Source organism: Pteronotus mesoamericanus, unplaced genomic scaffold, assembly GCF_021234165.1.
Source record: "Pteronotus mesoamericanus isolate MK-2021 breed Mesoamerican mustached bat unplaced genomic scaffold, CSHL_Meso_final contig_220, whole genome shotgun sequence".
NCBI lineage: Eukaryota > Metazoa > Chordata > Mammalia > Chiroptera > Mormoopidae > Pteronotus > Pteronotus mesoamericanus.
In genome coordinates, this window is record NW_026555091.1 from 8,975,495 (window position 1) to 9,002,691 (window position 27,197).

Sequence of the window (27,197 nt, forward strand, 5' to 3'; positions counted from 1 at the left end):
GCCGGGGCCTGGCACGGGCTCAGGGCTGCGTGGGGGCCCCCAGGGTGTGCAGGGAAGCAGGACCGTTCAGTTTCTTGGTGAGCAGTCAACAGAGTGTCAAAGCGGAGAAGGAAGGAGAGCGTGAGCGGCGGAGGCGTTTTTAACGCGCAGGCCCTCCTGTCGGCGCTGGGCGCTGGCCGCTGCGGGGGGCTCGTCAAGACGAATGCCAGGTCACGCCCCCAGAGCGTCCTCTTCGGGGCTCAGACGGGCAGCTGCTGGGGCTGGCGGCCGGCGGCGGGGGGCCCGGGAGCGGCTCGTGGGGTCGGCTGCTGCTCAGTGGCAAAGTCGATAAATACCTGGCAGAGTGAAAGCCGCCGCTGACCGACTGCTCTCGCCGAGCGCTGCAAGGGGCCCCTCCCAGAGCGCCGCCCGCTTTTCCCGAAAGCGCAGGCCGGTCACTCAGCCGCCCGTCCCCTGAGTCACACCAACAGGTAGACGCTGGACTCAAGCTCCAGGGACCGCAGGCGTCCCTGGAGGGTAACAGGGCGCCTGGGAGCTCTCCAGGCCTCCAGCTGCCTCTGGAACGAAGCTGTGATCCAACTTTATATTCGGCTACTCTTCGTGAACCAAGCCCCCTTCTTCCCGAAGTCGGCAGTCGCTCAGTCCCGGGGCGCCCTGGGTCACGGGGGGGGGGGGCGGGGTGGCCGGTTCACCCCCCGGGGGACCAGTGTCACTGTGGACACGTAGAGGCACAGACCCCAGGGGCCTGTGCGGAGAGGGGGTGATAAGCAGGCCGCCCACCGCCCACCCCCCCACCCGCGTCCGTAAGCCCAGTGGCGCCTCACCCAGGGCGGCGGTGCCGCCACAGGGTCCCGCAGCCTGCCCCCCGGGACCCCACCTGCTCCAGGGTGGCCGGGCTGATGGAGTAGCACTTGATGTTCAGCGCGGCCTTATTGCTCTCCAGCACCGTCAACAGGTCGGCCAAGCAGCCCCCCGTCTTCGGCACATGATACTCCAGCAAATTCAGGCGCCGCCCCTGGAAGCCCGAACGGGAAAGGGCGCGTGAGAGACAGCGATTAAACGAGGTCGGTCCCCTACGTGTGACGGCCACACACTCGAACACCAGCCAGGAGTGCGGGTCGGCTTTGGGAGCCTCCAGTGAACGGTCAGGGATGACAATTCCCCACAGGTCCCCGCGGGACAGCGGTCGTCCCCTGTCCCCGCCCCCGTCCCCGCCACCACACTCCCGGGAGATCTGACGGCCCCGGGCGTCGCTCTCCAATGTGTGGGGGCGGACGGCGGCCGGGCCTGTTCCGCGGGGCAGGGCCCCCTGCAGGGTCCCCGACGTGAGCGTGTGGGCCCCGCACAGCCTGCTCTGACCCGGTCACCGCTGAACAGGCAGGTCGCCGCCACCGCGGGAGGCCGCCCCGGAAGCGACGGCAAGGACCACGCTCCGGCCCCACCTGGCGGAGGGGGCGACCGCCAGCACAGGTCCTGCTTGGGAAATGCCGCCCCCGTCACCGAGCCGCCAACCCACCCCACACACACGGGGCACGCGATCTGTCCTGAAGGACACAGCCACCGTGCGGCTGGGCCCAAAGGTGAGGGGGCCTGACGGCCGCCTCCCCAGGCCACCCACCCGGGACAAGCAGGGTGTGGTCCCCCGTGGTCAGCGGGGCTCACGCCCGCACCCTGTCTGGGGACCCCATCCTCTGCCACGAGGCCCGGGCGACAGGCAGCGTCTCGCACTGGCAGGGAACCAGGCCAGGGCGCTTCCGGAAACTTTCGGCCGAGACGGAAGGCGTGCTGGACGCCAGCCCTACCTTGAACCGGACGCCCGGGCAGTGGAGCTGCAGGCAGGCGGCCACGGCGGCACACGCGTCCCCTTCCTCGCTGACCCACACTCTGACGGTGCACCCGTCCCCAAACCTGAGGGCGGGACAGAATGAAAACGTGGTTGCTCTGCCAGGGACCTGCGAGGGGCCGGTTCTGAGTCACTTTCAAGGCAGGCAGTGAAACGGTGACTGGTCCAAACTGTCGGAGGTTTTGGATTCTCAAAAACATTCAGAGATTAATGACAACTCAGTCACATAGTTTGTTTTAATTCAACTGACACTGCCACAGAATGTGATTTTTTTTTGTGAGTCATCGGATCCTGGCATCGACCTATTCGATAAAGAGGGAGGGCAGAGTGCGAAGGGAGAAAGCCACACGAGGCGGGGGCGGGGCGGGGGCTGCAGGAGCCCGGCCGGAGTGGGGCTCGCCGCCACGAGGCCCACGGCAGCCGAATGCAGCCGGGAGGGTGGAGGGAGCGCCGACCCCACCGGGCGGGGCTTGGTCACGCGGACACCCCCACCTGCCCGGCCCGGAGGCGCTGCAGGCAGCCCCGGTGCCCGAGCCAGCGCCCCCGCGCAAGGAACCTCGGGGAGCGACCGCCGGGAACATGGAGGCTTCTGAGAGCCGTGCCGCTGCGGTGCCACAGCCCGGTGCCGGGCACGGGCAGGCAGCCGCGTCGCTGCCAAGAGCTGCTGGACAAAGAGCGAATGCGCAACGGTGGTTCTAAATGCCTGTATTAATGAATCAGAGGGGTCACAAAACGGTGGCCTCATCTGTCACCTGAGACAGCAGTAAAAGAGGGAACAACGCCTGTGGCGAGAGAAGGGAGGACAAATCATAAAGATCAGCCTGGAGACTGAGGAGGCAGGAAAGAGAAAATCCACAGAACGGAAAGCACGCGCTCTCAAACGATCAGCAAAACTAGCAAACCTTCCGCCGGACTGACCAAGCAAAGGCAACAGAACACTCCCAGGAAGACGCGGCGTGACCCTCAACTCGCAAAAAGGACCGTGGACGAGCAAGGTGGACGAGTGTGCTTGCCTACACTACAGGCGTTCAATTAGGCGGACACCTTTTTAGAGAGACAAAAACTTCTGAACCTAACTCCAGAAGAAAGAGAACACGAACAGACTTGCAACGAGTGAAGAGATGAGACTAGCAACTTCAAATCCACCCAGAAAGGACGCACAGGGCCTAGGTGGCATTGCTAGGGAATTCTAACAGAGACTAAGAAATTAATTCCAATTCTCCGTAAATTCTTCCAAAAAGAGATGAGGGGCACCATCCAACCTACCCTGAGAGGCCGCCGCCCCATGACACCGAAAACAGGTCAAGGCGCCAGAGAAGAAAAACGCTACAGCCCAAGACCTACTGCGAACACGAACAGCCGTGACAAGTCACGGACAAGGCACATACGGGAACCCTGAAAGGAGAATCTGTCCTGGGGAAAGGGGACCCACAGCCCCCGGGGGGTCGGGGGGGTGACCGGTGCACCCTCCTTGTATTTTCATAAACTCCAGGATGAAGCGGCAGCGCCCACACAGGCAAAAGCCTTCAGACACGTCGGGGGGGCTTCTCAAAGTCCCAGAAGCCGCGCCACAGGCCTGACACCAAGTCTCCAGGGCCTCATGTAACTGCGCGGCCCTCCCGGGGGGCCGGCTGTGTCTGGGGAGCGTGTCAGGAGACGAAGCAGGGGGTGAACTCTGCGAGGCCCCCCCACCCCCAGCGCCAGCCGGCACAGGCGCAGGGGCAGCGGCCCCGCCAGCGCCGGGGGTGGAGGCAGCCTCCTCCTCCGCCACGTGCCACATGCAAACGCGTCACCCGACCTCTGGGCCCACATCACAAACCCCTGCGCACTGACGCCGCCTATAAACATGCTGAATAAATGAAGCCGCAACACTTGTCAACGTAATGAGTACATCTATGTAAAAAACTGGTTAAACAACTAATTAAAAGGCAATTAGAAACTCTGAAAACAGTTCAGGCAACACCGAACATTTAAAATGCTCTATCGGGACAGAAAAACCCTCAGGGAACCGAGGACACAGCCCCCGGCATCCGGGGAGCACAGGGGAAGCGGGGAGACGGCAGCGCAGGAGTCGGGGCCCCGGAGCCGCGGGGACCCAGGGCCTTACTCCCTGCGGGGTGACCAGCTGCCAGGGCCGCCTTCCCGCTGCCCAAATCGGCGTGGGGGCGACGAGGACCCCGGTTGGCCCCAGGGCGGCGGGGGGAACGGGCGCAGCCTGTTCAGCGGGTGCTTCCTGCTGCTGAGGACAAGCCGTCCGGCCGCGTCCTGGCTGCCGTCCCCACCCCACACCTGTCCCCAGGGAGGAGGACAGGCAGCGCTGCAGGGGAGGCCGGCTCAGGGCCCAGGGCTCCCCACTCACCCCCCCCCGGGGCCTCTACCCTCCCTGGGACGAGCCGCCTGCCCACGCAGGGCGGACGTGAGCGAGGAGAAGGGCACGCACCTGTTCTTGAGGTGCTGGGGGGACCCGAGGCACCGGACGCTGCCGCCGACCATGATGGCGAGCCTGGTGCACAGCGCCTCGCACTCCTCCATGCTGCGGGGACGCACGGGGCGTGAGCGGGCGCGGGGGCAGCCGCGGCCCCATACCCCGCGCAGCCTCGCTGGCCTTCTGTGCTGAGCCGGCGTGAGAGCCCACAGCGCGCGTTCCGGGGGCAGGACGCTGGGCGGCAGCCAGGGTCGCGACCCGCAGCAGCAGCGGAAGCGGCATCCCACAGGCTGGGGAGGGCGGCCGCAGGACGCAGGACGCAGGACGCAGGACGCAGGACGCACGACGCACGGCGGCTTTTGAAACGTCAGGTCGCAGCGCAGGCACCACCCAGGTGAGAGCGCCTCACACCCAAAGGCTGCGGATGGGACGCCGGCCCGCGCCCCCCCCCAACCCCGCGCTCACCTGTGCGACGTCAGCACCACGGCACAGCCTTCCCGCGCCGCCCTCCGCACCGCGTCCCACAGGAGGCGCTGCGAGCAGGGGTCCATCCCCGAGCTGGGCTCGTCCTGACGGAGAGAAGGTGCACAGGGCTGGACTCGGCCGGCCCAGGGGCGGTGTCCGCACCCACCAGCTCCCCGCGGGGCCGGTGAGTGAGCCCCCGGTGGTTCCGAAAAGGCCCCTCGACCACCACTGAAGCCCAGAATGACATGCCCTAGAAAGGCCCACGAGACCCAAACGGCTCGCTTATTTAGCAACACCAAACAAAGGAGCATTTCTTGGAGCCAGAGCCTTCTCTTCGATAAACACCCAAAGGCTTCCACGTGGACCACTCGTGAGAGACGCCCTTCGCGCCCTCCGGGGTCGGCGGCCGGCTCTGCACTCGCTCGTCCCAGGAGCCCAGGGCTCTGGCGCGCGGCCGCTGCGCCGCCAGCACGCCGACCAGGCGCGGCGCCCGGCTGCTGGGTCAGGGGCACAGACCGCTCCCCCTCAGGCCGTCGAATCTAAAATCAGGACCGCAGCCGCCGTGACAGCAGCCGGCTCGGCAGCCGCCGTCCGGGGAGAATCACTCACAGTCACGCCCGCCTCTGCTGGCCCGGCGGTGAGACGCGTGTCTGCGGGCGTGTCGCCACGTGTTAGCGGTTGGCCCGCGCGCGCGCCCCAAGACGACAGCGGTCGGACACCGCTGTGCCGGGGACGAGCTGGGTGGGTTGGCAGGTTACAGGTGAGTTCTCATGTCTTTTGAAATTACTGTTTTTAATGTTACGGTGTTACTGAGCGTTGCACTGGGTAACTAAACGTGACTTATCAAGAAACACTTTATTTCTGTAAAATCCCAGGGCTGAGTCGGATCGTGTTGGGGGTGCTGAGCTGGGACAAAGGGCGTGTCACTTCCGGGAAGCGGCCCTGCCACGCGGGCCTGCTCAGGGGGGGTGGGGGGTGGGCGGCGGCGCCGACGCCCCCAGGTGCTCACCAGCAGCAGCAGGTCAGGCCTCCCCAGCAGGGCCAGGGCTGCCGACAGCTTCCGCTTGGTCCCGCCGCTGTAGGTGGCCACGGGCTGGTCCGCGTGGGCCTCCAGCCCCAGGCGCCTCACCAGGTCCCCGGCCACCTGGAAGACAGGAGCCGCCACTGGCCGAGATCCCGCCTGCTCCGCTCCCTCCTCCCTCCACGCCACCCCCACGCGGCCCTGCCATCAGGGAAACCGCGTATCTCCACTCCTGTTCAGAACCCCGAAACGCGGGCCGTGCCCCAGGCTCCACGAGGAGGCGTGGAGAAGGGAAGCCGTGCCAGCCCTCCCACGGCTTCCCCCGGACCGTCCCCAGGCTGCAGCCCCAGCTGCCCGCTCTGCGTGGCGGCCACCATCGCTCAAGGGGGGGATGGCCCCCCCGGGCCCCCCAGGCGGCCCCCGCCCCTCGCTGACAGGAGGAGGGGGCACCTCCGGGCAGCTGTCCTTTCCCACCCGCCACCCAAGTCGCTCCCGGCCTGCGCCCGGAGCGCCGCGTCGGTGACCTCTGCCCCTGAACACACAGCAGCGGGGGCAGCCTGACCGGCCCTGGAGGGGACGCCGCAGCCCTCCCGCCCTCCCGCCCTCCACGCAGGCGCCGGCGCCGGCGGCACTGGCCCGGGGTGCGGGGGCACCGCTCTGGGGCGCCTTCCGACGCTGGGGCCGGGCTCCGGGGCAGGAGCCGCATCGGACGAGCGGGGCTGGCCCACGACCGCGGGGCCCTTCCCTGAGCGCCGGGCTCACCTCCGGGACGTGCGGCGCCGGGACCCCACGCAGGCGGCAGTAGTAGCGCAGGTGCTCCCAGCCGGTCAGGTGCTCGTCCAGGGCGCCCTGCTGCGGGCAGTAGCCGATGCGCAGGCCCGCCGCCCCAGCGGAGAGCAGATCCACGTCCTCCCTGCGGGGAAGCGAGCAGAGTCCAGAAGACGCCGCGCCCCGGCGGCCACAGGGTTTGTCTAACGCGGTTAATTAATGAGCACAAACAGCTTCAAGGAAGGAGGAGCCACCCAGGGGTCCAGATCAGGCCCGGCTCGGGGGTGGTGGCCGCGTGGCGTGCGGAAGAAAACGGGCAAGCACCGGGCTGTGCAGCTGGCCGGCGCGGGGTCCAGCTGCCCTGCTGCCGCTTCCACACCGAAACAATGCACACGAACGCCCAGCGGATGGGTGACTACTCTCTCCTGCAGTGTCACATTCTAAACAGGTGAGTGTTGTAACGATTGCGTGTGATCTGCCATTGAACAGACGGAAAATAGAGAAAGAGGAGGGAAGCCTATGGCGCCGGCCTGCTGAGTGCTGGAGACGCCACGTGCCTGGGTGCGCGCCCTCCTTTAGCAGGAGCGCACGGCCCCCTCCAGACGGGACATGAACCGGCAGGAGCCAAGAAGGGGAGGCAGGGCGAGCGCCTCCGACCTGCGCACACACCTTGCCTGTCAGAAGTAACCAACGGCTCAGCGGGGCTGCAGCACACACAGCCTGCACACCGAAGCCCCCAGGTCTTCGCAGACCGGCAGCGAACTGGCGGGGAGTTAACAAACCACCCCACTCCCAAAGCGGGGGGATACTCAGAAACGAACCCCACCCGGGAGAGGCAAGGCCTGCACACCGAAACTGCCGGGCGTCGGACGGGCCACGCAAACGCCAATGGCATTTTTCACAGAAATAGGAAAAAAGCCCCCAGGCTTGTACGGAAGCACCGACGACCCGGGGGAGACGCTGTGACCCTGAGAAGCAAGAGTAAAGCCAGAGGCGGCTCGCCTCCCGGTTTCCGGCCACCCATGACGAGCCGTGGTGACCCACACAGCGCGGCGTGGGCACCCGACCCGGTCCGTGGGCCCACAGAATGAACAGCAGAATCGCGAGCCCAGGAATGAACCCGTCCGTGTACGGTCGGTTAATTTTGACAGAGAAGCCACGAACATACAACGGGCAAAAGGGCAGTGAGAGGCGTTGGGAGACCTGGGCAGCCACGCGCAGAGGGCGGAGCCGGGCCTCCACCGTTCACCGCACAGCACGCCCCACGGACCGCGGTGCACGGGCCAGGCAAGGTAGGAAGAAACACGGGTCAAACAACGTCTCCCCGGTCCCCACCGCCGACGGCGGCCACGGCCGCCCCGCGACGCTGCCTGTCGGCCCGCTGTTCGCTGCGGCCCCCACCCCGTTACTCCTGTGCGGCGGCTGCCCCGGGGCAGCCTGCGCCTGCACCGAGCGCACTGCCAAGCTCCGGACAGGCTGCCAGTGCCCCGAGAAACTAGGTTCACCGTGGCATCTAATCCGGTGCACCTGAAGCCTAGGAGCCGTCGGGGGTGGCCGCTCCCTTCGGGCAGCCGGAATCTATCCGTGCCCGTGCGATGACCGGCGCTGTCTGCCCCCTCGGTCGTAGGGTTTGCCTCCGTGTCTGGACTCAGTGGCTTCACTGCCCACTTGGGAAGTGCGGCGGTTTGTGGTCAAATCATCCCTGTTTCATGAACGCTCGACTATCCTGAGCGACGATTTCTTCCCAGGGCGGCTCTCTTCCGCTGCCTCTGCTCCGCAGTTCAGAAATCCAGCCAGACGCGAGTTCGACCTTCTCTCTCAGCCCCTCACGCCCCTCGATTTCTCCTTCACAGTATTCCTCGTAAGCTGAGAATCGCTTGCTTTTAACCAATTACATTGTCCTGTTAATTTCAACGAGCACTTCCTCCAGCCTGAGTGGGTTTTCTCCAGAACACGGCCGTTGTCGCGGTGCCGCCCGGCTCCCTGCGTCTTCTCGGCCGCTGCCGTTGCTCCGACTGCGTTCCTGCCGTCGGCTCCTTGTCTGTCACAGGCACCAGCGCGTCTGCAGAGCGGGCCCTTCTCTCTGTGCCCTTCAGTGTCGGAGTGGAAATTCCATTTTAGCTTAATTTGAAGACTCGGAAAACAGCGTCTCCTACTGTCTTTCTCGGCCAGCACGAGGGTGTCCAAGAGCCGGCCCATCAGGGCGGAGGCTGGTGGCTGAGTCCAGCCAGAGCCTCCTGGCCCTCTCGCCGCCCCCCACCCCCCAAACACACCGGAGCCTCCCAAACACACGCTGCCCCTCCCGGCAGCCCAGCCCCAGCCCAGGGCACCCGCGGGCCCCCCAATGTCCGTGGCCTCGACGGGACAGGCCCAGGGCCCCCGGCTGAGTCCACGCCCACCGAGCACCAGGAGCGTCCTCAGCACCAGGTCCCCCCGGAACTGCCGTTAAACGTCATTCTAGGGCTTGGTGACTCCTTTACATATTAACTTTCCCACACTTTCTTATTTCACCCTTGTTTTTGCCCTTAAAAGTTGATATTTTTACTTGCAGAAAAATGTAAAATTTCCGCATTTCAATATATCTGTATTTTGTATTATAAATTTTATACTAAGTTAATGCTCTGAAATAATTTCTCCATTGACTAATGAATGTTCATGTTTATTTACTTTGTTGTTTCTTGTTTTCTGTGAGAAACATTAAATGCTGGGCTCAGGATTGGTAACCTATTTTCCTTTCCTCACCGAGAGAAACGTGTAAACTGCCTTTTAATCCCTGACTCTATTCCACTGCATTGATTAGGCCATCCGATCAGAAAGGTACTGATCTATCCAGACTTCAGAATTTCTGTATCAAGTCTCCTGCTTCCTGCAACAGCAACCAGAAATGCATTAAATCTACAAAACCTGGTGGAGAAGAAAAATATTGAGACCACTTGGATTTTCCATCCAGCAACAGTTTTTCTTATTCTCAAAAACCTGTTACCTACACCTCACTGCGCGGCTTCGCCACGTCCCCTTCTGACGCCAAGCGCGCGACCCCGCGTGCCCTTCCGCGGATACTGCAGCGTTTCCTGTCACGCTCTCCAGGTACTGCCGCCACGTGGAGAAGCTCTTAACCCTTCTGTTTACCGGCCGGCGGACCACCGCAGCGGAGATCATTCCTTCATTAACTTCCATGGGTACTTTAAGTACATCGTTTTTAAAACTAATTAGTAGTTGTGTAAATATGTTACTTCTTAACTATGTCATAAAGTGGAACTCAAATTCAAGAACAACAGTGAATGATGTTGACAGTGCTCCTCCGCGTCTGGCTGTGACGGGAATCGCTTCAGTGGTCCCGACTCCGTGCGAGGCGTTCGGTTCACCACCGTCACACCACACACAGCCTTACGCCGTGTGGACCACATTGTTTACACACGTCACCGTTCTTTAATCGGCCGATACTGAAAGGGTGACGATACCTTAATTCAGATACATTCCTGTCGTTTTCTTTCTGATTTCCTAGCAGTTTTATATTCCATATATTTTATTTTCTTATTTTATATTCCATACATAGAAACTCTCGACTTAATGACTTCATAGAGGAGAGTATATTTTATTGAAATGTATATTTTCACTACAAATATGCCTCTTCCTTAAATCCTATCAATGTAATAATATACATTTTAGTCTTTTTGTTTGTCTACTTGCCACTTTTATTTTAATTTTGACTATATTTGGTGTTTAGCATGTCATACAAAAACACATTTTTTAAAAAGCCATCTTCTGAGCCCTCGATTTTTCCAGGAAAGACACCCCTGCGAAGTCCACGCCCCCTTGCACGGCCACCCTGCAGATCCGGGTCCTCGCCTCCCTCTGGGGCCTCGGGCCGGCAGATACCGCACCCCCCGCCCCGCCGCCCCCGCCGCCCCCTGAGATCTGCCCGCCGGGCCGCTCCCTCCTCCCGCCTCAGGCTCCTCCCCCGAGGCTGGCGCAGGATCCAGGCAACCAGAAGGCCGAGCTCCTAGCAGGACGCGGTGACCGGTGGAGCCCCCGGAAGTCATGGCTATGGTTAGCAGCACTGATTTTTGCGGGTGCGGGGGCCCAGCCTGAGCATCACAGGGCGTCGGCAGCGAGGCAGCGGCGGCGGCAGGGAGGACGGAGACGGGGCGCGGCACCCCCCCAGCACCCTCAGGCCAGGTGCACACGGCCCAGCACAGGCTCTGTGTGAGGCCACAGCGCTGTCCCCGAGGAGGAGCGCGGGGCCGTGCGTGAGACCGCGAGGCCAGGTTGAAATCTGCCCTTTAGACGTGCCTTAGCCTCTCGTCTGGGCACGTGCGTCACAAACACCGGTGGACGGGCCCAGGAAACAGCAGCCTCCCCGACAGCGCCACCCGAAGGGAAGGCGGCCGCTGCGCACGGGGGGCGGAGCCGACCGTGCCCGTCCGGGAGGCCCACGCCAGCCGTCCCGTGACTGCGCTCAGCGGTGTCCTCGCTGCTCATCTAACTCCTCGAACACCAATGTCCAATTAACATTACAAATAACCAAGGTTAAAAATATAATTAATGCAAGTGTGGTTTAGTTATAATTAAACTAATTACACAGACATGCAGTCTAATAAGGGACTTGCAGACCATCAGGAAAATGGAAATTCATTCGTGCTTTTGAGAACAGCTATTTGAATTTCATTTTCCAATTATTTTAGAAACGATAGAATGAAACTATAAAGGAGACAGCCAAGCCTCCCAGGGATGAGAAAATTAACCATATATTTTTGTTTCCTTTTGAATTCTGATTATTTTGTCCTTTTGTACTTGTAAATAGAGAAGTTACCAAAAAAAAAAATAAAAAAACCCACCACCCAATCAACAAAAGCACCTCCTCAGGTCTACGGTCGCAGGCAAATCAGCAGCACAGGCCTCGAGCGAGTCGGCCCGGGGCAGCCTGACCCGCAGGACGGACCCGCAGCGGCCGCGCTCACTCTGCGGGCCGTTCTCGACCGTAATCCCCTCCAACTGTGCGGACTTTTCGCCCGCCGACCTGGCCAAGCCGCGCATCATGGCAGCGGCCGCCTGGTGCAGGCTGCAGGGACGGCCCTGGGGCTCGGCCGCAGCGCGGAGCCAGGTGGGCAGACAAGCCCCCGCGTCCCCGCCCTCCTCCCTGAAGCGGGAGCGGGTCAGTCCTCGAGTGAGGAGCGCTGGCCTGGGGCTGGTGCAGGGGACTTCCACACGCGAGGGCACGGGGTCTTCATGCAGCACCGGCGTCGTCACCACCCCGGAGCACAGCAGGGCCAGCGGGACGGGCGGCCGGGGAAGGAGCCACAGGGGCCGGCGGCCCGGCGGCCCAGGGAACTCTGCCAGGCGCCGGCCTCGGCAGAGCGAGCTGGAGCAATGCAGCCCGACAAGCAGGCTCTGGCCCCTCGCCACTGAGCGCGGCCAGGCGCCGGTGCCCTCGGAAACCGGGCCAGGGGCAAGGGGCAAGGACGCCCCAGCCCCTCCGCGCCTCCTGCCCCGTCTGCCCAGCACCCCGACCCGGCGCCGAGCTGCCTCACCCACGCTCAGGAGGAGCACCCGCGACGGCGCGCTGGGAGGGGGGCGACGTCCTCAGGCGTCCGTCCCGTGGGGACAGGGGTCCCGGCCCAACTGCCGCTCCAGGGGCGGAGAAGCCGCGGAGGGGCTCTCACCCGGTCGGGGTCCTGACGACGGCGTGTCCCGCGGTCGGGGCGGCCTCCCCGCTCAGCACGTGGAAGGTGGTGGTCTTCCCGGCCCCGTTCGCCCCCAGGAGCCCGAAGCACTGAGCGGGGGAGGCAAGTGAGATGGCAGTCAGACTGGATGGGGAGCAACACTGCCCCCAGCCCATCCGGCGGCCGCGTTTCTGTGAGATCTGTGGGCTTCCAAACGCAAGCGTTTGTACAAGGCGGCGGGGGGACGCGGGGGGACTTCTGAAACGGTCGTGGCATCAGACGCGTCACAGTGCCAGCAGCACCTGACGCACGCGGGAACTCGCGTGTGCCGAGCTTGGGAGGGGACACGTGAGGGCGACGGCGAGGAACGCGCGCTCCCGGCCCAGCTGTTTGGGGCCAACCGGCGGGCTCCAGCGCCCCCGCTGCCGGCCGGGCGTTCTCGGCCCTCCGCCCACTTGTCACAGTCCGCGCGGCCCGCGCCCCTCCCCTCACCCCCCGCCGAGAGGGCTCCGGGCTGGGCTGCCCGGCCCACAGGGCAGCGCCCGCTCTGGGCTCGGGCACTCCGTGTAGGTCAGCAGCGTGGTCCCACCCGGACCCGCGTCCCTGTGGAAAGCGCCCCCGGCGCCCTCGCCCAGGCCCAGGCTCCACCCGGCCCCAGCAGGGACGTGGGCCGCCCCTCGCTGGAGGGCCCGGGCGGGGGCGCCGGGGGCGGTGCTGGCCCGCCTCCTTCCAGGGCCCGTCTCCTGGCGGCCAGCGCCCTGTCCGCGACCCTGGCCGGCCTCGGGGCCCCTGGCTCGCAGGAAACTGACTGTGGAGGGTCTCCTGTTGCCAGGCCCACCGGCGATCGCGGGACAGACCCCGTCCCTCTGGATGACAGCGGCCGCCCTGCCTCCCCGGCTGCTTCCACAGCCACGCCGTCCCCTCGGCGGGGTGTTTGCCGCCCCGGCACTCGGGCCCCCCGAGCCCCCAGCCTGTCCGGTCCTTGCTGCTCCGTCAGGCCCCGCACCCCTGAGCCGCCCGCCGGTCCTTCAGGGCTCAGGCCCGGGCTGACGGGGTCCATGCCGAGGCCCTGCCCGGCTGCCCTCTGCGACCTGAAGCTCTGAGGCAGCACCACGGGCCTGGGTGCCCCTAGAGGGACAGGGGCGCACCCAGCGTCTCGGTCACCCACGGACCCTCGGCCTCCGAGCAGTCACACAGCGACGCTCGTCAGGAGCGGGAAAGCAGAGCCTGCATCAGCCTCACCCTCACCCTGGACCCCCGAGGCCCCTCCCTCAGGAGGCCCCCCGGGGCGCCCCTCGCCTGCCCCCACCCCTGGCCAGGCGCCGCCTCACCTCCCCTCGCCGCACGCCCAGGCTCACGTCCTGCACGGCCGTGCTCCGCTTGGAAAAGCTCCAGTAGCTCTTGCTGAGGTTGCACAGCACCAGCAGGTCCCCGGCGGTTCTTCCTCTCAACACCCGGGTTTGCTCCTTCTCAACGTCGATGTCCTTGCAGGGCGTGAGTGTGCCCTGAACGGCCGAGCGGCGCCTGGGAGGAGGGGTCGGGTCAGGTCACCCCCGGGAGAAGGGGCCGGAGGCTTCCGGTGGAGGGTGGGAGGTCGGTCGCACAGAGGCCAGGCCCAGAGACGCTGCTGGGCGGCTCCAGCCTGCGCCCCCGCCCCCTCGGCCAACCGGCCAGGGTCCCTGTCCCCGCCTTCCACCGCACAAAAAATAACATCGCGCCGGACTCACGCTGGATGGAGAGGGGCCATCCCAAGGGCGTCCTGCAGAACGCGCTGCCTGAGTAAGGCTAGCGAACGGGCCGCTTACCGAGTCCGCCGGCGGCGACAGCGCCCAACGTTGTGACCGTGCCGCGCACGCCGGGCCACGTCTAACGAGCATTGGCCAGCGAGCTCCAGCGCCACTTGCAGCTCTAACGTGTTTACTCAGAAGCCCGAGCTGCTCGCTTTTCAATCCTCCTCCCGATTGTCAACCTGGTGCATCTTGACTTTCAGGTGAGTTTCACCACCCCCCGCCCCCGAGCTAGCACCTGCCGATGCCGGGATCGTTAGACGGGTGCAGGCCGCGAAGCGAGCGTTGTACCAACACCCACACCCAGGCCCTGTCCACGCGGCGTTGTTACACGCTGCGTCCCATTGTCTAGTGTCACCAGGAGACACTGCATGAGGGGTACATGGGGGCTCTGTAATCACTTGACAATTTCTTGTCTCTTAAACTATATCCAAATGAGCAGCTACCTAGAATAGAATAAAACACCCACACCCCCAGCGCCCCGTGCCCCTGGGTCCTTTCCCTGTGCTATTGTTCTGTACCTGAAATCAGCAGCAGGTGAACAGTAAGTTAATCAGCAGACAACACGGACGATGGGAAAACGGGCCCGCGGGTCAGCTCTTTACATTCCATGATCCCATGCAGGTGACAGGCAAGAGCATGGGAAGCCCATCAGCGGAGATGAGAGCACGGGCGGCCCCGCGGGGCCTCGCCAAGGCGCAGGGCGCTCAGCCCGGAGGACGCACGGGGGCCGCCTCTCCTGTGGGACTGCGCCCGCCCGCCCGCCCGCGGAGGCTGCTGCCCCCCTAACGGGACCTTTGCCGGCCTGTTTCCAGGACCCGCCCCAGGGCGCCCCGGCGGCAGGGCCGGCCCTCCCACCATCAAGAGTCGCCGGGGAGCTTTACAAATACCCCTCGTCTCATGTCCGGAGCGCCCGCCCTCAGGGCTCGTGGGCAAGCGTCGTACCTGCCTAAAGGTCCCGTGATCCCAGCAGGGGGACGGCAACGGACCGGGGTCCCCCTGACAGTCGCGCCACCCCGACCCAGCGCAGCTCCTCCCGCCGCGCCCGGGACCCTGCCTGCGAGCCGCCCACCAGCCGACAGCCACGCCAGGGGCCTGACGGGCAGCAGGTGCGGCAGGAGCGTCCAGGGGTCACGTGCAGGCACAGCAGCAGAGGACCGCCGTCCCGGCCACGTGACCCGCCCGCCCAGCCGCACCAGGGGCAGAGCGCCAGGTCCTGCCGCAGGCCCGGGAGCGAGGACTCTGAGGCCCACCCCGCCTGGCAGGGGCGTGCCGGGCTCCGCGTCTAACGGGCCCGGCTCCGAGCAGACCACCGAAGGCCGGCAGGACCCCAGGCGGGGCCCGCGCCGGGCAGGGAGCAGGGCAGGAGGCGGGCCCAGCGCACGTGGAACAACCACCCTCTAGGTCCGCAGAGACGCCTGTATGCCACAGGCTCCTGACACTGCTCCCCGACACCGTCCCCTCCGACACCCATCCCCCGACAGCCACCGGCTTCTAACAAAGAGAAGACCCAGCGTCAATGGCAACAGGACCTGGCAAAGGGCAAGCACACGCCGGCCCGGAGGTGCCGTGCACACCGGCTTCTGGGAGGGAAGCCACCCCACCACAAAAATAAGCTACGTTTTCATCCAAATTCCCTGGAGACGCCTCCGTCCAAACGCAAGGGGCCCCGAGCATCCACAGCGGGAAGGCCCCCGGAGACGAGGAGACAGCAGAGGCTCGCCCCACAGCGCAGCCGCGCCTGCGACGCCGTCCCTCCTGGAGCCCAGGACTCACCCCCCGACCACTGAGAGGACCCGGAGCTCCGCCCACGGGGTCTGCACACGCTAAGCCTGCACGGGGGGGCGGGGGGGCGCCTCGCCCTCCAAGGGCAGCGAGCCGGCACGCACCTGCACCGCCGCACCCAGGCCCCGTGCAGCAGCAGCCTCAGCAGCAGGAGGGCCGTGCCCTGGCCGGCCAGCTGCACAAAGATGCCGCCCAGGAAGCTCATCTCGAAGGGGCTCACGTAGGAGTCGGCGCCGAAGCTGAGCGCCAGGTCGTGCTTGATCTGGTTGTAGCAGAGCTCCACCAGCCCCTGGCCCAGGCAGAACGGGGGGAAGAGCGTGAAGGCCCACTTGAGGGTGTCGTGGGTGTCCTGCAAGTTCCGCGTGGGGACAGAGAGAGGGCAGAAGTCACCTCAAGGGCTCGTCACAGCGTCCAGTTCTCCGTGTTGGTCCCGTGTCCCCGCTGCCCCCAGATGGCTAGTGAGCCACACAGACTGTCTGACTCGACAGCCTTCCCTTCAGGTCGGAGTCCCTTCCCCTGGGGACACGGGGAGCAGCAGGGGCAGGGGAGGCAGAAACGCAACTCCTTCTAGAGTCAAGCCACAGAGGCCAGGAGGCAGCCGCCCGGGAGGAGCCAGCAGGGGGCACGGCCGCTCCCCCGCGCCACACGGCGGCAGAACTGACAGCGCGTGGAGGGGCCCGAGGGGGCGGGGCACTGGCCGCCCGCCAAGTGCGCTGAGCACCACAGCCGAGCCTGCCCTGCGGCTTCCGGCCCCAGAGCAGGGAGGTCTGGCCCCTACGTCTCGGTCATTTCCCAACGCACAGGGGCGCAGGGTGGGCAGGCTCGGCGGCAGCCTCACGGGGGAGACACAGAGGCCGCCGTCCAGCCTGGCCCAGCCCTCAGGATGGCACTGGAGTCAGTGCCTGGGACGTGCGCGCCGGGGCGCAGACCTGGGCCCCGGAGACGATGGCCAGCAGCCGCGGCATGGTGGTCATCAGCAGGGTGCAAAGGCCAAAGACGAAGCTCAGCGAGACGTGGGAGACGAAGGCGGCGCCCGCGCTGGAGAAGACCCCGGACGTCAGGTACATCCACGGCAGCATCGCGTACCTGGGGGGCCCGGGGAAGACGCGCGTCTGTCTCCCCGCGACGCGTGTGTCTCTGACAGCGGAATGCGAGACGAGGCTTTCCTGGCCGGGCCAGGCCAGGCTTCCTCGCGCGGGGAGCAGCTTTCCGGGCTGCTGAGGGGCCAACACCACTGAGCGGGGTCCCCACCCGGCCACACGGGGGCCTGGACGCGCAACTCCGCCGTCCTGAGGGAGGCCACCAAGTCCTCTCCGGGGGCCTTGCCCTGGGCCCGGAAGCGGGAATGATACCTGTTGGTGGCAGTGAGAACTGACCGCCTCAAGCACGCGGAACCCGCGAGCCCCGCGTGAGCATGGGCGTGAGCCCGGGCCGGAGAGCCTGCTCCCGCTCCGGAGTCCGCTCCTGGCGGGCGGCGCGGCGTGCGCCTCCTCGGCGCCCCCTACCCCTCTCGGGTTTTCAAGGCCACCGGCTGGGGAGTGGCTATGTCAATGCTCCCCAAAAACGTCTTGTCCTCCCTCCCCATCCATCTGCCAACGCGTCGACTCACCCAACGATGGTGTGACCTTTTCTCACCTAAGCCCTGTCCCCGAAATGTTCTGAAAAAGCCTGGGTCACTGACATAACTGTGATTTGTGTAAAATTCATTTCACTGATATCCTGTAGCTTAAACAAAAGCAGGCAGCTTGGCTAAAAAAAGAGCCTTAAATTATAACGCACTGGCACGTGAGTCCTTTCCCTGCTACGCGCAAACCCCTCACAGCGCAGCCTGGGCGCAGACCCCTGCGTGCGGCACACAAGAGGACCCCGCTCGGGACACTGGCGAGGGTCCTACTGAGCGCATGTAAATGAGACATGCATAAAAGCGCTTTTCTGCTTTTGCATTTTTCTCTGAGAAAAAGAGATAAACGTTAGACAAAACATTTCCCAACTGCTAACGCCAGAGGGGAGGGGCACGTGCCAGACCCGGAGCTCAGGGAAAATCCTCAGAGGCTGTGCTGGGGCTCACGGCGGCGCGTTGGGCGCCGGTCCACGTCCCAGGGAGAACGGAGGGAACCGTGCCCGGGTGCCCGCGCCTGCGACAAGCCGAGGGCCGTCCGGGGCGCGGCAGGGGCCCCGCGCCCCATCACCGGCCCCCCCTCCTCCGCGGGCCTCGCAGCACCGGCCCGTCTCACGCAAGGGCGGCCCCCACAGGAGCCGCACAATCGCTTGGGAAGAGAGGAGACCGCGCCGCCCCCAGCGGTCCAGAGCCACCGGGGGCCTTCTGCCTCCAAAAACAGCCCCCACCAAGTGGCTGCGCGGCTCCTCACGCACCCGAACAGCAGCAGCAGGAGGGCCGTGGCCGCCAGGTTCTGGCGGAAGGTGAAGGCCGGCAGGCCGAAGGCCACGATGACCACGACACACAGGCCGACGGACGCCGAGTAGAAAAGCTGGGGGAGCGAAAAGGAGAGCGTCCTGTGACATCGAGGGACACGCGTCGGCTTCTATCTGAGCATATTTACTCTGCACGCCACGCGTTCTGTGTGACGGACTTAGCCCTGGGAAGTCACCCACACACGACACACATGCACACACACCACACACACAAATGCACACATACACACGTAAACAGATGGCGGGCGCGGGGCACAGGAACAGGGCCCCAGGTCCTACCATGTCAAACAGGAAGTTGGCGAACCAGTAGGTGCCAGGGCCCAGGCCGCTGATGTGCTGCAGCCACTTGGCCCCGGTCACTCGGTCCCGCACCACGGCGCTGCCCACGGCTGCCGTCAGGAAGGAGGCGCCGAGCACGATGCAGAGGGCCACGCCGTAGTGGCGGATGCTCTCCAGGCTGCGGGGAGCAGGGTGGGCGTCAGCTGGGGGGCAGGGCGTCGGCCGGGGGCGGGGCGAGGCCCCTCCCTGCAGCGGACGGTGAGTGACAGCGGCCGGAGGGGAGCACGGGGCTGAGGGTGAGACGGCCCCCTCCCCGCCTCGCACCCCTCAAAGGCCTTGGTGTCATAGGTTACTGGTCCCCGTTTATAGGGGACAGAACTGAGGGGTGCAGAGCTGAGGGACACTTCTGAGTCTGCCTGTCACCAAGCCTACTCGTGACCATTGAACCCGACCCCGATACGGGGACAGAATCCCAGGGCACAGCTGTGGGGTCGCGGCCCCTGCCCAGGCCGGGCCCCACCGGACAGCCCCACACCGAGGCGGGGCAGGCGCCAGCTACCACTCCTCACGCCCCTGGCCCGTCTCTGAATTTAACCTCAAAACACCAAAAAGACTCTGTACTGGCTCAAGGTGTTTGTAATAACATGCACTGCGCACGTTTGTGATCGCTTCTTAGTTGGGGTGTTACGTCGCCCCCAAGCCAACCACGCCCCCTCGCCGGGAAGGCGGCCTCCTCACCCGCCACATCTCGTTTCATAACACAACAGGCCACGCCTAGAACCCCGGGCCCGGGGCGAGCTTGCCAGAGGCAAGACGGGAAGAGAGGCAGAGGCGTGTCACCTTTTCTGAGAGGGTGAGAGCTGACTGGACCCCACCCCCCACCCCGACGCCACCCAGGCCGCGCTGGACGCCTTGTCTGAGACATTCCCAAGGAGGCATGTCCCCGGGTGAATGCTGCGCTTAGCGCTTTGTCTGGAAGACGTGGGGTCCCGTGACTTCAGGGACATCAGCCCCTCAGAACGTTCTCCGCGTAGAGAGGCGGCTGCGCGGCACGCTCGCTGGTTCGCCCCCCGCCAGCGCACCTCCTCACGTGACAGTCACCGTCCGCGCACTCTGTGAGCGAGGCCAGCCGGTGCCGCTGACCCTCTGTGCCGACGTCGCTCGGGGCACGTGCAGAAGCAGCCTCAGATCCCCCCAAGCGGCCCCCAGACTCCGCCCCGGAGCAGGCCGCCCGCCCCGTCCCCCAACTCACATCTTGTCCTCGCCCAGCAAAGCCCCTCCGTACGGGTGGCTGTACAGCGTTATTCCTGCGGGAGACAAACTGGAAAGTGAGCCCGTGAGCCCCCGCCCCACACGGCCAGCCAACAGCCCACCACCGAGCCACGCAGCCCCATGCCCACGGGGACTCCCTGCCTGCTTTGACCCGGCAGGCACCCCCGGCGCGCAGGAGCAGGACACCCCACGGAACCGGCACGTGCCAACATGCAAGACATGCACGACAGCCGGCACTAACACGGGGACACGTTCGACTGCCTGAGCCTCAGACTCATCCCGTGGCCTAAGGCAGCGACTCTCAACCCGTGTGCTGTGAGCTTTTCTGACACATGTGACACCTGCCTGCCAGTCAGGGGCACGGGCCTCTCCCCAAGAGGGTCCAGCGATAAAATGACAGCAGCCCACACAGCAGTGGCCGTCCGTGCGGCGCCGTCTTGCACCATAAATATAAATACATAGGTCATACGACAGAGCTGCAGCATATTGGTCACGGCTGATAATAAGGTTGCGTCCAATCGGTTAATTCTCGGTACCAGAAATCCTTATACGCAAGGATTGGCATCTGATTTTTTAAAAAGTCACTTTGGAGCTAAAAGGTAGGTAATTACTATTATTATTATTATTATTTTTTAAATCAAATTATACGTATTTTTGTCAGATTGGCAAAAAAATACATTTGTCGGTGTGCTGCAGAATTTTAGTGATTAGTTTGTGTGTGTCCTGAAAACGGTGGAAAACAGCTGGCCTAAGCAACGTAGGAAGGACATCCAAGGCTCAGAAAGGCTGAACCACAGCCTCCAAAGGGGGCGATGTGTTGGAAGCCAGGTCAGCACTCAAAAACCCACCTCCACGCCCAGCCGCGCCGGGGGCGGGGGCGGGGGCGGGGGGGGGCAGCACTGCTCGGGTCCCACTTCGTTCTGGGGCCTGTTTTGTTTGGCTTTGTTGCTCCTCTGAGCTAGTGCGTTGGTGAGAAACTGACACCGACTCGTCACCGGAAGGGCTGCTCACAAGGGCCGCTGACGGTGTCACAAGGCGGGCGCGCCCGCCCAGGAAAGCCCCGCTCCGCGGCTCAGGCCCGGGCTGTGGTTCGGCGGATGGCCGCTGGCAGGCGCCGCCCCGTCTGACCGGCTGTTCCCCGCGAGGGGCCTGGTCTGGGGCCGGCACGTAGACGCCCCGCCAGGCGGGGTGCCCGAGCTCCGGGCACGTGACACTCCTTCACGTCCCTCTTCTCCTGGCTCCCTGGGTTTCCCGTCGCCTCGGAGGGCGTGCTGAGTCTTCACAGAAACACCGTGGGGTGAACAGGAGTGTAAATAAAGGCTCAGAGCTGGGGCGGTACCAGGACTCCACACACCCCGCGATCTTGCCGCCAGGCCCTGGGTGCCCGTCCGTCGGCCACCTGCACGGCCCCGCCTCCAGCCTCCGCTCCAGCCTGTCTTCCCACCGGGCCTCAGCCACACACTGACGCAAGTCCTTCCCGGCAGCAGGACAGGAGCCCCGGGTTCGGCCACTGCCCTGCACAGCTTCCCGGCTGCCCCTCCGACAAAGCAGCAGCGCTGCCCTGACGTTCTCGCCAGGCCCGGCACGCGAGCCAAGGCTTCTGCCTGGTCCCCTGGTTGTGGGTTGGCTGACCCGCTTGTTGTGAGCTGAGCTGCGGGGCCGTGACCCCTCGCCTACCTGGACCCCCGGACCCCCCGCCCCCGTCTGTCCCTCCCTGAACTCGACTCCCCCACCCTCACAGGACCTGCCGCTCTCTGCTGAAGCACCGATTCACACACAGCGTCCGCCACCCCGCCAGGAGCTTGCAGAGACGCTGAAGGACTTCAGAGGGCGCTCATAAACGCGCAGGTCCTGCCTGGTGGGGCCCGTGTCCTGCCGGGTGTGGCAGACAGCGGGGGTGCACTCGCCACGCTGTGCGGGGCTCCAGGCTGCGTAGGGGAATGAGGCGCCCCGATCAGAGGACATCCAGGGAATCGGGGCTGCGTGGCGGTCTGCAAAGTGTGTGATTTCAGGACCGCAGGAGACACCCGGAACTGGCCGGCTGAAAACACACGTGCGCACCCAGCCCGGGGGCACGGGGGAGCGTGAGCGTGCCCTCACAGGGCTGAAGCGTTGTCCGGGGCGAGGAACGGACGTGTCGTCAGTGCCTGAGGCAGGGGCTGGCCTGGAAAGGCAGGCTCAGAACCTGGGAGAGCGCGCAGACCGAGGGCTGCACCTTTTCCTGCGCGAGGGCTGCACCTTTTCCTGCGCAAGGGCTGGGGCTGGGGCGGAGGCAGGGGCGCCGGGGAGGGCTCTAGGCGGAGCGAAGAGGCGGTGGCTTCTTCAGGCCAAACGCCGCTGGCCGCAGGGCGAGGCCGCCGTCCCTGACCGCCTGGATCCCTGCTCGCCCGTCTTCCGCGCTGGCGGCCTTCGCTGTGCTCCCAGGGCCGCAGTGGACAAACTCTGCGTTGGGTCTTCCCTCAACCACGTCACGTGAGCTCTGAATCGCAGGTGGCCAATGCCGGCATTGTGGTGGGACCTGGGGCCATGGCGGCAGCAGAGAGCCCGGCCGGCCGTCCCGGAGGAGGCCTGGGCGTCGGCACCGCGCGCGAGCCTAGGAGCTCTCTCGGCTCCCCCTCCCCTCAGCCCGAAGGCTTTCAGAAACGTTTCAAAACGTGCACTTGAAAACACTGAAATCATTTCTCATTGTTTGATTTTTCTTATCACTTATACTCTGGCTTTTCTTTCTAGGAACTGGCCCACAGCAACGTGGGAAGGGGTGGAATCAGCTTCCGCATTTACAAGTCTTGCGCCAGCTGCATCTCCTGCGGTCTCCTGCTGCTGCGCACCTGCCATCTGTGAGGTGGCTCATCTGAGTTTTGGTCCCACGTCCCCCATGATGGCAGGTCCTCCGCTCGTCTCCAGTTCGAGCCGCCTCTACCGGATGTGCTCCTCCTGCAACACGTGTGTCTCCCCAAGTACCCGTGATGCCTGACCACGGCAGTCACGCCCCCTGCAGGGACCGCGCAGTCACACCCGAAGTGCCTTTGTCTACCGAGCACACTGCGCGCCTCCTACGGGCAAGGGCTTTGGGAAACACACAGGCCTCTGGGAGAGACGCACCTTCTGTGAAGCGCTTACGTTCCCATTCCCGAAGGGGCTGTAAACGACTGACGAGAAACAGCGCCCGCGGCTGGCCTGGCCGGGGGCTCCGGGGGCGAGGGCGCCGCCCTGGGCACAGGCTCCGTCCGGGGGAGGCACCCGCGGGAAGCACCCGATCGCGTTTCTCTTTCACAGGGATGTTTCTCTCTCACTTTCTCTCCCTAAAATCCATCCCCATAGCCTCACCTGGGGCTTTTTGAAAAAGTGCTAATTGCTTTAATGATCTAACACAGTGTTAACATCTAGAAAATACACCAAGCGAATGAATGGTGGGAGGAGAGAAGCAGCCACTAAGCCAAGGGGACAGGGACCCCATCAGAGGCTGGGAAGCGCAGCGCAGCCCCAGGTGCGTCCCTACTGCCTTCAGCCTCAGGTTCCTTTCCTTTTGTGGCTGAAAGACGCCCCATATCCTCTGTATCCGTCCACCTGCTGAGAAGGGACCACGGCACTCACCTTCCCGGTGACCAGGGCGGCCCGCAGGTGCCTGTCACCGGCGCCTCCGGTGGAGGAAGCTCACCGGCTGCGGTGTGACGTGAGCGCCTGCCCGGGGGCGAGCCCTCAGACCCCCTACGCCCCTGGTCGGACGGACAAGTTGCCGTGCGGAGAAGGCAAAGCCTCGTAGCGACACAAATGAAGGCAAAGCACAAGCACAGGCGAGCGGGCCCGCGGCCGGAAACGACCGCCTGGTCACGGCCCGTGGGGCCCTGCTCCAGACCCTTCCGCTCTCCCTTAGGGGCGCCGTCCTCGGAGGGCAGCGCGCCACCACGCACGCCAATGGCATTACCGTGCTGTCGCCAGTCCCGGGCGGGGGGCAGGAGCCTCCACAGGAGCAGGTTGTTGAGGTGGTTCAGGTAGGAGGGCAGGGCGTGGAGGCCCTTCTGGCTGTACCACACCTGCAACGGGAGGGAGCCCAGCGCTGAGCCCGCCGCCCCCCGCCACGGTCCGTGAGCCTCCGCGGCACCTGAGCACGGCCCGGGGGTCGCTCGGCCCGGCTCACGCAGGCGGCTGCCCCAGTCTGCTCACTTTCTGTTTATCACAAGCGTGTAATTTACAGCTAAAAATAGACTAATTTCCCCCAGAACCAATGTGGGTGTTCTCTATAATTATACTCTCACAGTGAAAAAAGAACCCAAACCCATCATTGTTTTCTCTCTCAGTTGGTAAGTAATGAAATTTGACCTGCAAATTAAAAGCAGGGAAAGTGATCAAAAAAAAGAGATTACTTTCAAATTAATAACCGAGTGTGGGACGTTACTTCTCAAAATAAATGGAGCTGCACGCTGCTGAGCACGAGAACAAGGCGGCGGGCCCACCACAGAGGCGGGTGGCGGGGGCCAGGCGGCCGACAGGCGGGCGCTCCAGTGGGGACGGGGCCCGTGGAGAAGGGCAGACCGAGCCATCAATGTCCGTATTCCAAGACAGCAGTATTTCAAGGAGACTTTTTAAAGAACAGTCTCGCCGTGGAAGGCTCTAAGCGTCGTGAAGGAGTTCATGCGCCGACGGCAGAAGCCTTAACGCCGTCAGCGGGCAGCCCACCCCGCGAACAGCCCGCCTCCGGTCGGCCCAGCCGTGGCAGCGTTAGGGCTCTCTGCGCACGGCCGACCTGCCACCGCTGTGCGGAGTCGGGCCCAGACCTAAGCGCCCCACTGGGCCACCCACCCGTGGGGGGGCCAACGGCCCGGGGTGCCCGGCCCCGCTTGGGCAGGAAGTGGGAAGCTGTTCAAAAGGCACGTTTCCAAAGTCCTCTGCACACCTGGCCCCGGAGGGCGACGGCGGACGCTCCCGGAGGCCGCAGAGACGGGGCCCACGGTCCGCGGGAGGGGCGGAGCCTAGTCCAGGCGCCGTCCACACAGCAGGGTCCCGGCACCCTTGGCTGAGCGCAGGCCACAGCAGGCTGAGCCCCCAGGGCCACCCGCTCAGTGGGCGCGTGCTGTTGGCGGCACGAATAGCGTGCCGTTGTTTGCTGTCGGCACTCACCTGCTAAAGGCTGACTGGCTGATGGATGAAGTTTCAAGGAACAGAGTCAGAAATGTTCCTGAACTTCATTGCAGCACTTCTAAGAACTGGCCTTTATTTGGGAGAAATTTTACAAAGTCTTTACGTAGGCAACACGGTGTTTATGATGATCTTAAAATTAACATTTAAGATTTGGCCCTCTGGAGGAGGGTTCTTCTCTCTTTTCCCCAGGCTCGGTTCTCGGAAGCCCTGGTCAGCTCTGCGGGGGTCCGCGGCAGGATCCCACCTGCGCCTACACACCCGTGCGCGGTCGGCACCGACACGCAGAGGCGGCCGCGCCCCCCTTTCAGGACGTCGCGTGACGCCGCGAGGCGGGCCCTTCCTGTCGGGGTCACCAGGGACAGTCTCCCAGGACAGCAGCGAAGCCGCTGGAAGGAAGGACCCTCCGCGGGGGTCCCAGCACCTGAACCTCCCCCAGGGCAGGACACCTGCCAGTCCCCAGGAGGGAGAGGGAGAGGGTCTTTTCTCCAAAGTGCACAGTCTACCGGCACTTCGATGAAACAAGAGAAAGACTCCAGATGTGCAGGAAACAACTCAGGAAGGTTCCCTGAGCGACATTCTACAGTGTAATGAATGTGATTCACGTGAAGCCTATTCCCTGGGAAAATTTTCTGTGTTATCTTCAAAGAGATGATGAAAATGGTGCCCGAAAGGCCCAGGGCAAGGCCGGCTGGCGATGAGCGGCAGGCGAGCGCCGCAGTGCGCCGCGACGTCCCGCCAGCCGCCCCCGGGACTCCTGACCCAGGTGCCCTGCGGCCCAGGCAGGACCAGGCTCAGGCGTGCCCGGGCCGGGGGCAGCGGGGCGGGGAAGCTCACCCACCAGCAGACCCAGCCTCTGTGCATTGCTGTGCCCGGCAAAGTGCGTGCCAAGCAGCTGTCAGGATGAGAAGCGGGGGCCGGAATCAGTCTAACTAACGTGACCCCACGGGCACATGGCCACACACTGTGACTGGACAGCTCGTCATGGGCGGTCACGCCCCAGGCACATCGCCTCTTCACTGAAGGGTGCCTTGGTGCCTTGAGCCGGCCCTGCTGGTCATCCAGGGTGACAGTCCTTGGGAGGCCCCCATCCCGGGGCCTCGGGGAGCAGCCGCCCCCACGGAGCACGTGGTCCCGGTAACCGGCAGCCGCCCCCGCCCGTCACTCTCCCACCTCCACGCAGCCTCCCCTGCGCACCCCGTCACTGCGAACTCGCGCGAGGCACCGCGCAGGGCTCCTCGCCAGGGCATCGAGATATTTGAGGTCCTGTTTCCCAGCATGGAGTCAGTTTGGCCCAAATAAGCTCATAAAAATTCTGTACAGGAGGTTGGCAAAGAATCCCCCGAAGCTTTGGACAGTCTCGGACCAGCCACATCAAAACCGCATAAGCCCCTACGGACCCACATCAGCACAGAAGGCTGATCTCGACACAGGGAAGGGAGCAGGGGAGGGGACGCGCGGGCCAGGCACAGCCTGCAGCTGAGCGTAGGGACGCCCAGCCACCGGCCGACACCAGCCAAGACGCAGCCCCCTACGAGCGTGAGGTGGAGTGAGTGCAGATGAAAAGGCGGGAACAGAAGAAATGGACAGATTCCTTCTGCTGACCAGGCATGTTCTAGTAACAGATGCATCCTGTGTTCAAAAAACCAGCCACTGCACGTTAGGCCATTTTTCTGCCAGGCTCTGAGTCCGGTGCCGCTCCTCGCCTGCGCTGCGGCTGAAGGGGCGCTCCCGCCGCCCGCAAGGGATGGGCGCGCCCCCGGGGCCCCTCTGTGGAGCAGGCCTGTGGAGCCTGCCTCCCCCCAGGGCTGCGCCGCTGGCATGAACACTGAGGTTCCCGTGGCGGGGCGTGTGAAACGCCCCTGCAGGGGCCGCGTCTCGCTGAGTAAGCCGCACACACGAGCCCACGAGCCCTGACCCGACCGGCTTCTCCGGGCTCCCAGGCGAGATGGACGCCCCCCTGCAGAGCCAGGGGCAGGGGCCCTGCCCTCCGGGCTCACATGCGCGGCGTGAGGAGTTGACAAGCGGCCACACTCTGCCACGACCTGCTCTTTCCCCGTTTCTTTCTTAAGTCAGGACGATGCCAGGCCGTTTCCTAGTCACCAGACGGCAGCGTGGACTCTGCCGCTCGTCCCCACCCGCAGGCCGCGCTGACTCAGCATTCCTGAGGCCCTGCTGGGGGACAGGCATCTTCCCCCACCCCCGCCCGCGCCCCCTCTCCACACACAAACCATGGGGACCACCCCGACCCACAGCGGCAGTGCCGGCAGGCCCAGCGGGAGCCCGGCCGGGGGCTGCAGTCTGCCTGCCTGCGGGCGAG

General features: G+C 64.5%; 1 protein-coding gene across 1 annotated transcript in view; it reads right to left on the minus strand.

The window, feature by feature from the left end:
- Window positions 1-239: 239 nt before the first annotated feature.
- Window positions 240-27,197, minus strand: part of ABCA13 (ATP binding cassette subfamily A member 13) — a 134,519-nt gene continuing 107,561 nt past the window's right edge. Inside the window, exons 42-56 of the mRNA XM_054571313.1 lie at window positions 23,667-23,775; window positions 19,722-19,776; window positions 18,470-18,647; window positions 18,131-18,246; window positions 16,692-16,843; window positions 15,862-16,120; window positions 13,517-13,709; window positions 12,186-12,295; window positions 6,517-6,667; window positions 5,743-5,877; window positions 4,734-4,837; window positions 4,284-4,376; window positions 1,803-1,908; window positions 878-1,015; window positions 240-335 (exon numbers count right to left, since the gene is read on the minus strand). Of these exons, the coding sequence (XP_054427288.1) occupies window positions 240-335; window positions 878-1,015; window positions 1,803-1,908; window positions 4,284-4,376; window positions 4,734-4,837; window positions 5,743-5,877; window positions 6,517-6,667; window positions 12,186-12,295; window positions 13,517-13,709; window positions 15,862-16,120; window positions 16,692-16,843; window positions 18,131-18,246; window positions 18,470-18,647; window positions 19,722-19,776; window positions 23,667-23,775 (1,995 nt within the window). The remainder of the gene's footprint in view (window positions 336-877; window positions 1,016-1,802; window positions 1,909-4,283; window positions 4,377-4,733; window positions 4,838-5,742; window positions 5,878-6,516; window positions 6,668-12,185; window positions 12,296-13,516; window positions 13,710-15,861; window positions 16,121-16,691; window positions 16,844-18,130; window positions 18,247-18,469; window positions 18,648-19,721; window positions 19,777-23,666; window positions 23,776-27,197) is intronic.